The 13,148-nt window shown below is 36.2% G+C and overlaps 1 protein-coding gene across 3 annotated transcripts in view; it reads right to left on the minus strand.

The window, feature by feature from the left end:
• Nucleotides 1–13,131, minus strand: part of HERPUD2 (HERPUD family member 2) — a 30,944-nt gene extending 17,813 nt beyond the window's left edge. Inside the window, exons 1-2 of one of the 3 annotated variants that reach the window (XM_011362479.2) lie at nt 12,666–13,130; nt 910–987 (exon numbers count right to left, since the gene is read on the minus strand). In XM_011362479.2, the coding sequence (XP_011360781.1) occupies nt 910–987; nt 12,666–12,812 (225 nt within the window). In that variant the 5' untranslated portion in view covers nt 12,813–13,130. The other 2 variants (XM_011362480.2, XM_023532030.1) reach the window with 2 other exon arrangements.
• Nucleotides 13,132–13,148: the final 17 nt, after the last annotated feature.

The following is a 13,148-nucleotide window of genomic DNA, read 5'->3' on the forward strand; positions in this document are numbered from 1 at the left end:
TCTGGTGTGAATACCACTATTTTTAAGAGAAAGAGGTTATTAAACCACTTTGGCAACCTGAAACTACATGATTAAAATGAAAATGACAGCAAGAAGTCATGCCAGCAAAGCTAAAATGTCAACTATCTAAACAGAAGGAGTATACCAGTATAAGATGTTTTAAAGTTTCCCACAGGTGATCATAAACATACAGGAGAGGATATAGATCTAATCAGATCAGGGATATCCAGAACAACATTAAGAATTAAGTTAACGATCTAAGGCAAAAAATAAAAGCTATCTATTCACTCCGGCTACATTCACAAACAAAAAACAGTACCTCAAACGCAGAAAAGTTCTAAAAACTATAAATTCCAAAAATGAACATGAGCTAAAAGCTGCCCTTTAAAAAACATTCAGGCTGACTGTCAAAAACCGATATTGAAATACATTTTAGCTTGAAGTGCCAGCATTCAAAGTTCTCTAACTGATAGGCCAGTCAAGCTTTCTTTTATTTCTTGCCCTAAAATTAAACTCCTAACCCAAGCAACTTGTATTAAAATGTCCTGCAGTTTGGTCAAAGGGGATATAAGAGAGGAGACTGTTATCAATGAAAACCCTTTACCACTACCTGAACACCTATACCACTGACAAATCGATAATGTTTTCTTATACAAGATGACAATTATCTGAACACAAATATATAATCCTATTTCAGGTTTAGCTTTCAGACAGATATACAAAACTGCTACCTAAACTAATCAGAATCTCTCACTACGTTCTTCACTTTCTGGTTCACGTTACCTGCTGGGCCACCCAAAAGGGTTCATTTTAAGAATCTAAAACTGAACTGGTGGAGATGGATAAAATTTCACAGCATAGCTCGTCTCACTCTGTGTCTGGAATCGAGTCGTGTAGAGATCTGCTTACTTTTCTGAGAATGTCTTTCAGCTGCAGATGATCGGGAAGCAGTCTGCCCGAATACACCAATCTCTGATCCTTCGTCAACTAAGAAATGGGACAAAGAAAAGAATTCAACTTTTTCTAACCATACAAAATGAAGGCCGGGAATAACATGCCTAAATATGAGTTAAGTAAACTCTCTTTAGGCACAAATAAACAGAAAACTGACATAATTTAAAAATATTATTTTTCCAAATTCCACTTAACACGTATGAGGTCGGCAAAGGGTAGCATATTTATTTTCTTTAAAAACAGAAAAAAAGTAAATTGGAAATTTGTCTTTTCAGCCACGATGCAATGCATGTGTGACTATTATTAAAACTCTTCAGGCTATCAATGAGAAGGTGGCTGGCCTTCTATTAATATGGGATAAAATTTCAAGCTCACCAGAGTTATTTTGCACCATTTTGTCAGTTTTTTTAATTAATGTAAGATTTAATTTAATGTAAGATTTAGTTTCTCCTTTATTAACAACATCATGCAGAACAAGTGATTGGCTTTAATTCAAGAGCCAGTTGGATTTAGTTACAGCTTTAGGTAACTATTCTAGTTTTTATTGTTCCTGCCACTCTCACAAATACCTTTGCACATTTTTCAAAATCACAAGACTAAAGAAAAATCGAGTCAAGTATAGAGATTCAGTTGCCATCTCTACATACAACCAAAAGTAAGAACTACGTTGTGGTTATCTCTGCTCTGTTTTGCACTTATGATAAATCTGCTGAATGTTCCCATTGCTAGCATTAAAATATTTAAAATTAAAGCATTTATGTATAGTCCCCATAAGACCTCCTATTTCATAACTGAGAAACAGGCAAATGTTCCTTGAAGTCTGTTAAAACAATTAAATAGAAGCTATATCGACAACTGTTAATTAAGCCAAATTCAAGCAAAACTATAACAATTTTTATATAGACTATATATATATATATGCAGCATGGCTCATAAAAAATGGTCTTATATTAAAAACAATCATAATAGAAAATGTCATACTGTGGTTCAGGGGTCCTTAGGTACCAAAGATCAAGGGTTTTGGTTTAAATATCATTATGAGCTTGTGGAATTTTATGTTTTTCAATGCACTGTCATTTTTTTCTCAGACCTCAAACTGTATCATTTTTGGTCAGTAGGTGTCCCTTCGAGTTGGCTCTTATGTCATTTTGACATGACCTCTGTAGTCTCAAATAGCTCCCTTGCTTTCAGGCACAAAATGCCCCTGGTCTATTTGCCACATTTTCTGCCCACATTTATCAGCCATTGCTCTGGGGGCCTTGATTCCTTTTAATGGGAAATGGTATCTAAAAACCAAAATCTGGGATCTAAGAGTACTTGAGAACTTTACTATTACTTGTCATTATTTCTAAGATTCTTTATTAATACAGGTAGAAAATATGTGTTTTTGAAACTAATTTAAATGCTGAATTCGTACTGATATTTCCAGTTTAAATTAGTAGTGCAGTGGTTCTTATTTTTATCTTCTCTCATCTTAAAAGTCTTACTTGCTAATGACATTAACATATGCCATTAGCAAACTTACTTATATGTTTTATCCCACTATATATAATCTCAAAATAATATCAACAATACTGGATGAAGGTTAAGATTGCTTGTGGCTTTCTTCTGTCCTTACATATATCCCACTAAAAATACATAATTAAAATACTGTTTTGAAATTACTTGAGATAATTCCTCTTGTAGTTATGTTACCATCCTGACATTAAATTACTAAAATTATTGTGTTACTATTTAGGTGTTACTTTCCTCTATTAAATTTTTTTAAATTATACAGCGACAGAGTAAAAATTATAAAACAAGGTACATTCAAAGAGGTTTTAGTTTCTGTCCGTGTTCCCTCCATAATTCTGAATTACCCTTCCATCATTTAACAACATAACAAACCTGAACATAAACACACAGTATTTCCCTTCTTTTCTCACATCAAAGGTCGTACACTATACTTACTCTTTCGTAGCTTGTTCTCTCACTTAATACCCCCTGGAGATTACGCCTTAGCAGTACTAAGACATCTTCCCCATTCTTCTGACAGGTGCATAATGCCCCATCATACAGAAGTACTACAGTTTATTAATGGATATTTGAGTATTTCTAGGCCTTTTTTTATTACAGTGACCTTTCGTACTATTTATTTCGGTATTTCCTCAGAGTATCCTGCAACTTAGACATCACTAGTGATCTTGATAAAAACAATCTTGGTAGAGCAATAAGGTAAAAACTTAGTTGGAATGGATATTAGCGAAAAGGAGACAGTGACTATATACAATTTATAAGGAGTTTTGCACTAAGGACAAGGAAAGAAACAGCAATAGCTAGAAGGGAAGTGGAATTAAAAGAGGGTCTTGTTTGTTTTACTTCTATGTTTTTGTTTTACTAAGAATAGAGACTGAGTATGTTTGTATGCCAAAAGGAATAATCCAGTAGAAGGGGGAAAAAAAAAACTGATGATAGAGGAGAGAAGAACAGAATTTCAAGAGCGATGTCCTTGAGTAGTTAAGAAGAAATGGACTTGTGTGGGGGAGCTGGACTTACAGATGAATATATTGGCACAGACAGATGAAAAATGCTAAGAAACTTGTATGAGATCCCATGACCACCACCCTGTCCTTCACTTTTCTTATCTGTAAATAGTATCTATTCCACAGAAATGAAAATGTCCTTACATATATCCCACTAAACTTCTCAGAATAGAGCACAACACCTAGTAAACATTTCATGAGCCTTCGATGCTAATTTCTGATACCTACTCCGACATCATGCAATTTCATGAGGATCCAACGAGAGATTATGTGAAAGTACTGAAAAGTCTTAAGACTAACAGCAGACTATGTATGTTCATTATGCATAGAAATGTGATTAGGACATGGCTAAATAGGTTTGGTTAAAGCTGCGACGCCTATCACCTTTAATGACTAAAAAGAAAGCCCTAATCAACGTTAGAACTATTTTCAAGTCTCAGTTTAAAATGACAAAAATAACAAAAGGAAAGCTTTTAATTAATTTTACCTCCTCTACACAGAGAGTAAAACATTTTCATGTTGGTAAAAAAAAGAAGTCCATTTGCCTCCCATAGCTAACCAGAAGCAAATCCTATGGACTCTATTTCCAAAAGTCCCTCTGAGATCTGTCCATTTCTTTCCATCTCCACTGTCATTACCCTAATCTAAACCATCACCTCTTGCCTGAGCTTCCGCAACAGTTTCTTCGCTGGTCTTCACACTTCCATTCTACATCAGTAGCCAGAGTGATCTTTCAAAACCGTAAATCAATCCTGTCACTCTGATGGATTCCCACCACACTGGATTTAATTCTAATTCCCTACCACAGCCAGATGGTCCCAGTGGACCTGGTTCCTGTCCCCTCTGACGGTATTCTTTCCTCCTCACTCACTAGCCAAAGTGGCATTCACTTAGACCTCTGCATAAGCCAAGTTCTTTCCCAGCTCCAACACCCTACCTGCAGTATTCTCTCCCAGCTCTTGTATGGCGAGCTCTTAATCATCTTTTAGGTCTTAGCTTTAAAATCTCCTCCTCAGAGAGGTCTTCCTTGATTTACGAACTTGGAGCATTCTCTTTCACATATCCTGTTGGTCTCCTCCATAACCAAACCACAATCTGTGATTATGTTCACATGCTTGTTTCCGTAAGTGGAACACGAGTGCCAAGAACAAAAGGTCCACATCTGTCTAGTTCATCACTGTTCCCAGAGCCAAGCACAGTGCCTGACAGAGTAGAGGGTAAATGCCAATGGATTAAATGAAGTATTATGAGTCCAAAATGTTACGAAAATTTGGAAAACGGCTCATCTGAAGTTCACTGTATCAGTTATTTTGCATGTGATCATTAAGAATGAAAATGAAATATTTAGTCTATGAATCATATCACAATACTAACTTAAAACACTTGCTGGTGCTAAATTCATCTGGTTCATTTCTACATATGGTACCAATATTAGCGGATTACTGTGAAGGAGCAATCATGTGTTAGTGTCATAGTATTAACTTTTCTCTAAATTAGTAGTCAACCTCAAATAAACTTTTATCTTTCAATGGAATGGGAAAATCAATTTTCAAAAAAGCAGAATACAATAATGTAACAAAATAACATGGTACCCCCCCCGATGCAAAAAAATACATAAAACAAAAACAAGTTTGGACAAAGATATGGAGAAGTTGGAACCTTTATACGTTACTGGTAGGAATGGAAAATGGAAAAGTCTTTGTAGAAAAGTTTGGCTGTTCCTTGGAAAGTTGAACATAGAGTTACCATATGACTCAGTATAAACTCAATTCCATTCCTAGGTATACACCAAAGAGAAGTGAAAACATATGTTCGAGAATGTTCATAGGTGCATTATTCATAATTCCAAAAAGTGGAAATAACCAAATGTCTTATCACCTGATTAATGGACAAACGTGATAACTGCATGCCACCGAATATTATTCAGCCATAAAAAGTAATGAAGAATTGATGCATGTTATAACATGGATGAACCTTGCGAACATTATACTAAGTAAAAGGAGCCAGACACAAAAGGCCAGTTATACTATATTTCCATTGGCATGAAATTTCCAAAATAGGCAAATCCATAGAGACAAAAAGTAGATTTGTGGTTACCACAGACAAGGGGAATAGAGAATGAGTGCTTGTGGGTATGGGGTTTCACTCTGGGGCAATAAAAATGTTCCGGCATTCAACAGGGGTAATTACTGCACAACTCTGTGAACTACTGAAATCTACTGAGTTGTTAAAGTACAAATTTTATAGTATGTGAATTATATCTCAATAAAGAAATTGTTGCTTTAAATTAAATATTCAAATGCCTTCAGATAAGTAGAAGTTTTAAAAGGAAAAGGAATTCTTTAATTTTACTGTGGTTGAAAACAGAAAAAAAAATTTTCATGTGCGCAAATTAGATAAGAATAATTAAAAATGTTTCTATGTCACTAAAAAATTTGCCTCTTCGGTTTATACATCAATGAATTTAATTTAAATATCTGGAAATTAAATATTTAATAGTCAACTAAATTTTCAACTAGCTATTTTGGATTATAAGTACTAGTTTTTTTGGATTATAATTATTAGGGAAAGTATAGATTTTGAGATATCTATTCAAGCTAGATTTAACTTGTAAAAGTGACACAATTTTAATTTATCCATACCTGCTAGCAACGGTATCTTTTACCTTGCTCGAAAATCCATTTCTGTATTAGTTAGGGTAAGTAATGCTAGTTGCTCCAACAAACCCCAAGATCTTAGTAGCTTAACACAATAAAAGTTCATTTTTCTCTTCAAAAAAAAAAAAAATTACATGAACACACAATGTAAATATATATATATGTATATATATATATGCCTTACTGTTAAAGTGTACAGCTGAAATATTGGATTTTGTTAACCAATGTCACCATAAAAAAATTCATTAATTTTAAAAATAACAATAAAAATAATAATAAAAAATTGTCAAGATATTTTTTGGCAAAAAAAGTTACACGGCATCCTTTAAATACAAGAATTGAGAAGACTCAGGATTGGTAAAGCTAAAATAAAATACAAATTAAATTGTCAGTTAAAAGTTCCTACTGTTAAGATTAACATATAAATATACTTGACCATGTCCGAGAACTCTGCAACCATTCTTCCCTTTGCTCACACCCAACAAATCCTACCAGGTATGCTACTTCCACACCCCCACTATTCCATCCTAGACAAAGCCTGGTGATGTCCGGCAGAGCAGAGGCAGCTAACTCACCAAGCTGGGGACATCCTGACGGTGCAGAGTAGCCCAGAGACAGAACCCTACCACTCCAAATGAACAGCCGGTTAACCAGCTGGCCCCCAAATTCCGCTACCCACTAAACAGACATTCTTAAAAAACAAAGTGAAGAAAGCTCACCTGCTGGTATAATGTGCAAAATAAATCTGAAACTGGGGAAAGATATTTTTCTTTTTAAAAGGTTTCCATATATTATCTAAAATGGCTGACTTTTCAACATTTAATCGGATATCAAAAACATAAAATGCTATGCATCCCTACAGCATTTAAAATACTCACGAGTCTAACAGATGAGTTTTACAAAGCCAACACTACTTCATATTTTTAGAAGTTATGGAGTAGGTAACAAAAGATTAGATTTTTTTATGTGAAGGCCTAAATGGGCCTCTCATAATTATATATGGCTTAAAAAAATCATGTTCTTAGTATATTCAACTTCAATGTAAACCAATAACTCAGTAAAAGCAATCTTCAACTCATATGTTAGTTCAAAGACCTATAACCCAAGTCCTTTGAAAGTAGCGACTATTAACATTTCTGTACTTACAGAGTTGTCACTAGTGTCAAATAGCTTTAAAGAGCTGGTTCCAAAGAGGTACTTTCTGCAAGAAATGAATTCTGTGAATTTTACTGGAACATATCTCGCACTCCCACTAATTCACCAATCTAAAGCCCCAGGATTCAGAAACACTGTAAATGGAAGCGCAGAATACTCAAATGCCTCTATCCCTTATCTCCTTGCAACAACAGTGAGCAAAAGCAGCATACAGAGCATAAGGAAGAATTTCCCCTAGAACTTCAAAGGAGCATTTCCCGCTTAGCTGTTTCCACTCACAGGCCATTCACAAATCAGATATATGTACAACAGAGAATGCCAAAATACATGACTGCTATGGTTCACACGAACAAGCAGGGATATGAAGATAAGGCAAGGCAAAGTACTCTGAGGCCTCAAGATATTATGTTTCCCTATAATTTATATCTTCCCTATAATTTATCAAAATAACAGAAATAACCACACACTGAGCTGATATGCATTAGAACAGTATTAAGGCTATGCTATCCATCTGTAGCCTTTAGATGACACACCACCTAAACATATACACCTTTTTTTATAGTTCTTTTAATCTGCAAGTAAACAACTGAGATGGCCAAGTTCCTCAAGGCCTTTCTTAATCTTTTTAGATATAACCATCATATATAATGTTGATTGTAATGGTTAAGAGCTGAGGCTTGCAAGTCTGACAAATTCCAATTCTACTATATAGTGTTCTATGAACTTATTAATAAAACTAACATCATAAGATGTCTATGAGGAATAAATGTGATAATACATATAAAGTGCTTAGTAGAATGCCTGGTACACATAGCAACCACTCAGTAAATGGCAGTGTAAAATATAAGTTAATATAAATAGTTAAATAATAGTTAAAAATTATTTAGTTGTGTAAATATAATAGTTAAAAACAGTTGAGACTATCCGATCAGTACTTATTATGTAAAGGAGAGAAATTTAAAGTAAAAGTTCTGGTAAAAGCTTATTTTAAAAAAGCATTGAAGCATGATTAAATAAAACATTACCTTCAAAGTACTGTTATTTTCCAAAAAAAAAAGCATTAGGAAAAGGCTACAAAGAGTTAAATAAATTTTCATCAGCATTCATTCAAAACTTTCATCAACCTTCACACTCAATTTAATAATATCCTCTATTCAAAAAGAGTTTTAAAAATTTGAAGTATACTACTGTGAGATGAAACTCTCTTAAATATAAGTACTAAAATGTTGTAAGATAGTAGTCTTATAAAACATTTTTTTTAATGTGTATGAATCAACAGTTCTGAGGTGGTTAAGCAAGCAAGTTTTTAAAATGATCTGCTGAATAAGGTAAAGGGTAATTACAAAAATGAGAGACATAAGCCTCAAATTATATTACACAAGCTATTTCCACTGATAATGAAAGTTAAGACATCCATCTGAACTTTCGGCAATTAGGTTACAGAATGTTATATTTTCAGAACAGAACTTATACGACTGATTCTATTCCTATTTCTTTAATTCTAACAGAATCTCAAAGCAAAGGAACAATTTGAAAAAGCAGCATGAACTCCCTAACTGAGCAAGAGAACTGGACGCAATGAGTAATGAAATTGCCTGCTTTGGTTTAACAGTATCAGGCACCAGGACAGAGAAAATCTACCCAGAACTGAGGGCTATGGTCAAGGCATTTGACCTCAACACTGACAAATGGGGAGCCAAGACATACATATAAGCTCCAGAAGGTATGCATTCAAAACTGAATTCAGGGTGAGCCAGGTCCATCTTAGTTAATATCTGTGTATGAAAACAGTAAGAAAAAATTGGATTTAGAGATTCTTATTTTTTAAGTTTTCTCTAGTCCATTAAATTCAACCTTTTTTTTTTTGATATTTACATCTCTAGTAAATAAGTCTAAACTAAATCAAAGTCTGAGACTACTCAAGCAAAAGTGGTCTTCATAAGTAGCTTCACTCCCTAGCAGCAATTACTGAAAGTTCAGAACTATTTCAAACTACAGGCCAATTTCGGGATCTGAAAATCGAAAGTCATGAAGTGATGGCAAATGTCATATTAGCATATGATTCACAATTCTCTACATACACTATCAGCATGAAGTGGTGCACTTCCCAGTTTCTAAACCAAGTCCTCAACCAACAATACCATTCAAAGTTAAACAAAACCCCCCAAAGAGCTCAATTCTGAGGTTTGTAATGATGACTGTAAACTTCTACAAAAATATGGCACTGCTTTACTTCCTAAGTGGAAATCAACTTCCCTTTCGTAGCCCATTATGAATCTATATATAATCTTTTTACATAATACATATTATTAAATTGCTATATTAAAAAGCATTGAGAATCACCAATGCAATGTTAGCTCTGAGAGAATAGTTTTTAAAAAAAAAAGAAAAAAGAAGCTCTTATCTTGTCTGCTTAAAACTTATCAACTCTAAGAAAAATGTCCCAGCGAACCTTTTCTTAAAGCAGCTACACATTCCTTACTCCTGGACTTGAGTTGCCCATCCCTTCCCTGGGCTCCTACAGCACTCAGTACGTCCCTCTTGTACGACACTAGTCTATTCCTATATTAGTTATTTATTTAATGTCTATGTCCCCGCCCTCCCCTCGCCCACCCCTCTCCCCCACCTCGCCCACCCCTCTCCCCCCCCTCCGCCTGCCCGCTAGGCCTGAGCTTAAGAGCAAAGGACTCTTACCACCACCTTCATGCTTAGCATACAGATATTCAAATGCCAGGTCAATAAAATCCTAATTCAATAAAAAAATGAAGCCCAAGAAAGTGTGCTTGGCAGGGGACATATTTGTTGTGGGTTTATTGAAGGAGGGGGAGTTAAATTTAAAATATTCATCTAGAGAGTCTCTGTGATTAAGTCACCGTCTGACCATAAAGCCAGAATCTTAAGGTTTTACACACTGCTGTAGAATCCCATTAACAGTATGCAGACATGTGACCGATCCTTGTAGAGATACTAAAAGGACAACTGCAAATTCCATTCTTCTCCCTCCAGTAGGTCCCATTTATTTTCCTAGAAGCCACTGCCCACAGGAACCAAGGCCCTCCATCCAGCCCTGAACCATCAGACCCAATTAAGAGCAGTGCTAACCAGAGCCATCAAGTTGCCTACTTCTTACCGGGGGACAAGCACTTCTGCAAGGCACTGGGAAGATGTGCACGGAATTGGGCCTGAGACGTGCCCTCTGTTCAACAATGAAACAGCACCTGAGATGCTGTGGGTGGCCCTAAGAACCTAAATTCCCTTATAATGTATTGTTAGTAGTGTAATATAGCTTCTACTGCACAATGTTCTCTGTTCTACATAACAACCTTACAAAGAAAACTTTTAGGACTCTAATTCCTATATCGAGGATTACTATGGCCTTGAGGTATCATTAATGTCTGTTCAACAACTGCGATACTTCAAATCAATTCTCGCATGATAAATGAGTTAGAATGTAAGAAAACTTCACAAAGTTTTCAGTGAAGTTCTGTGAAAATAAATACGTGCTCCACCCCCAAGTCATCCACTGTCATTAACAGAGAAATAAACTTCGGTTATTACAATTCACATGGAGAAGACTTGCTAGAGGAGAAAAGTCAAGTTTGCCACAAGGTTAGGTAATTAACAGGCTGCATATTATTTGCACAGCCTCCCAAAGCATCTCATGTGCACAAGAAGCAGGCGGGTTGGAGGGAGTGGGGTGTAAAGAAGTTTGCAACATATCTGGCTCGGGCAGCTGACTGCTCCACATGGGCAACGACAGCCCTCTACTAGAGATCAGTTTCATACTGCTCTCTCAGATACTTTTTTAAAAAGAGAGTTTTAGAAGTGATAACTTTTGGTCTATCACAGTGTAAACAAAGTCCCTCCTGGCTTAATCATATTATAAAGATCATTGCATAAGTACATACTTGAGCATGTATACTTAGATACGTACTTAGGAATGGTGTTTGGGCTATGTTATGAACAGTACTATGGGAAGGCTATGACTTTAAATTCGAACTATTCTGAAAAGCTATTTTGCCAGTTGGAAAATGTGCAAAATGAATCATATGCAATAGGAAATCTTTTGTAAAGGAGAAATTTTTAAAACAAATTGTCATCCTCTGTGTAAATTTTAACTTTCGAACAAAAGGTTCAAATAAATGACAGTTCCAGCTAGTTTGTTTCAAGTACTTAAACACTTCAGCGTTATTTCTCCTACTAAAAATATTTCTCACAAGGTCCTGACAAATACAGCTATGCCAACTAAGGATTGTTTTTCAAAGCCTCCTGTTTTTGCAATAACTGCCACATTCCTGTAGTTATTCTAGTAAGTCTAAAATCTCTAAACTTAATACTGTAACACTGAAACAGTGCCAATTCATCAATATCTTAATACAAATCAAATGCCTTCTTACTATATGCATAAAACAAGTGTTAAGTAAAGCTTAGAAAGCATAGCTGCCTTCCAAAAGATCCTTGCTGCCGGCTTAAATTTGCCTAACGCCAAAAATATTTCCCACCCAAAATCTACCCTCTTCGTGAAACAAAAGGTTTAGTAATCACTGAGCACTGCTTACTCAGGAATGAAAATTTTATACAATGGAGAATGTGAAAGTTTCACTTTCATATACTCTATATAACATTACTTTTCTAAATTATTTTGATACTTCTTAACAATGATGTCCTTTTAAATCTAACCCTGGGGACAGATGGAGCTTTACTTTTTATATTTTATTTCTGCAATATTCAGATGTGATTTAGAATGGAAAACACTGCCACCGATTTACGAATGGCCACATGAAAGGAATAAAAAGACGCACCAAATGGTGGGTGGTGCAAGGGCTGTTCTCTTCCAAATTAGAGAAACTTCTCTGTGTCCTCTACAGGAGAAAAGTGGAGGGAGAAGCAGAAGGAAATCTAAAACTTACAACTCTTTGCTTCTTAAAACATATATAATAGTCTTGAAAGTGTAATTTTTATGAGTCACAGACTCAGTTCCAAGAAAAAAAAAAAGCTCTTCAACAGTGAGCACATTCTGGGCCAGGTATTGAAAATCAAAAGGAATTTTAGCCTAATGAGTAATAGGAGCTTTCTTACATTTTTTTTTTTTTGTCATCCCATATTAAGTTGGTGACTTTGAGTCCAAGGAAAATTGTTTTTTATGCCTGCCAATTCTTATGTCCCTTGATATTTCTGTGTACTCTTACTAATTAACCGAACCTCATCTGGATTCAGACGCTCAAGAGACACGCATAACCTCGGAACTCAAAATACTTCGCAGTCTACCAAGACAGACCTATTTGATTCAAGAGGGGAGGGGATGAGCAAGAAGTTGAGTACAGGGCACGAAAAGCTGCAGGCCAGGGCAGCTGCGCCCAGCTTTTTAGACACTTACTGGTTTGCTAGGGTACACGTTAGACAGATGCATTTTTAGTTTCCCCACGGTCCAGTTCAAGAAGCAGCTAATAGTCTGGTCACTGTATTTCTGATTCGGTGCTTTAATGATGAGGGTCACAGGAATCTCCATCCCACTTTGGTCCATGGTGCCCCCAAAGTCGAAGAGAGTCGAGAAGCAGCAGTTAAGCCCAAATGAGCCGAGGTGGTTACTCCCGGCCCGAGTGGGATGGGGACGGATGCCAGTGAGTTCTTAATATTCCGTATCCAAGTCAGTCACAAGTGCATCGGGCGATACAAAGGCCATTGCCGGTACCAGGGATGATGGACAGCGGCGGCGGTGGCGGCGGCGGGGTCTGGGGGCCCGGCCGTGGGTGCAGAGTTCCCCGCCAGGTCCGCTCCGCCGGGCTCCACCGGAGTCCGGACTGCGGACGGAGGCCGGGAGAGAGAGAGAGAAATCGATGAGAAGGTTGGAAAAGAGGGG

This window comes from Pteropus vampyrus, unplaced genomic scaffold (assembly GCF_000151845.1).
Source record: "Pteropus vampyrus isolate Shadow unplaced genomic scaffold, Pvam_2.0 Scaffold75, whole genome shotgun sequence".
Taxonomy (NCBI): Eukaryota; Metazoa; Chordata; class Mammalia; order Chiroptera; family Pteropodidae; genus Pteropus; species Pteropus vampyrus.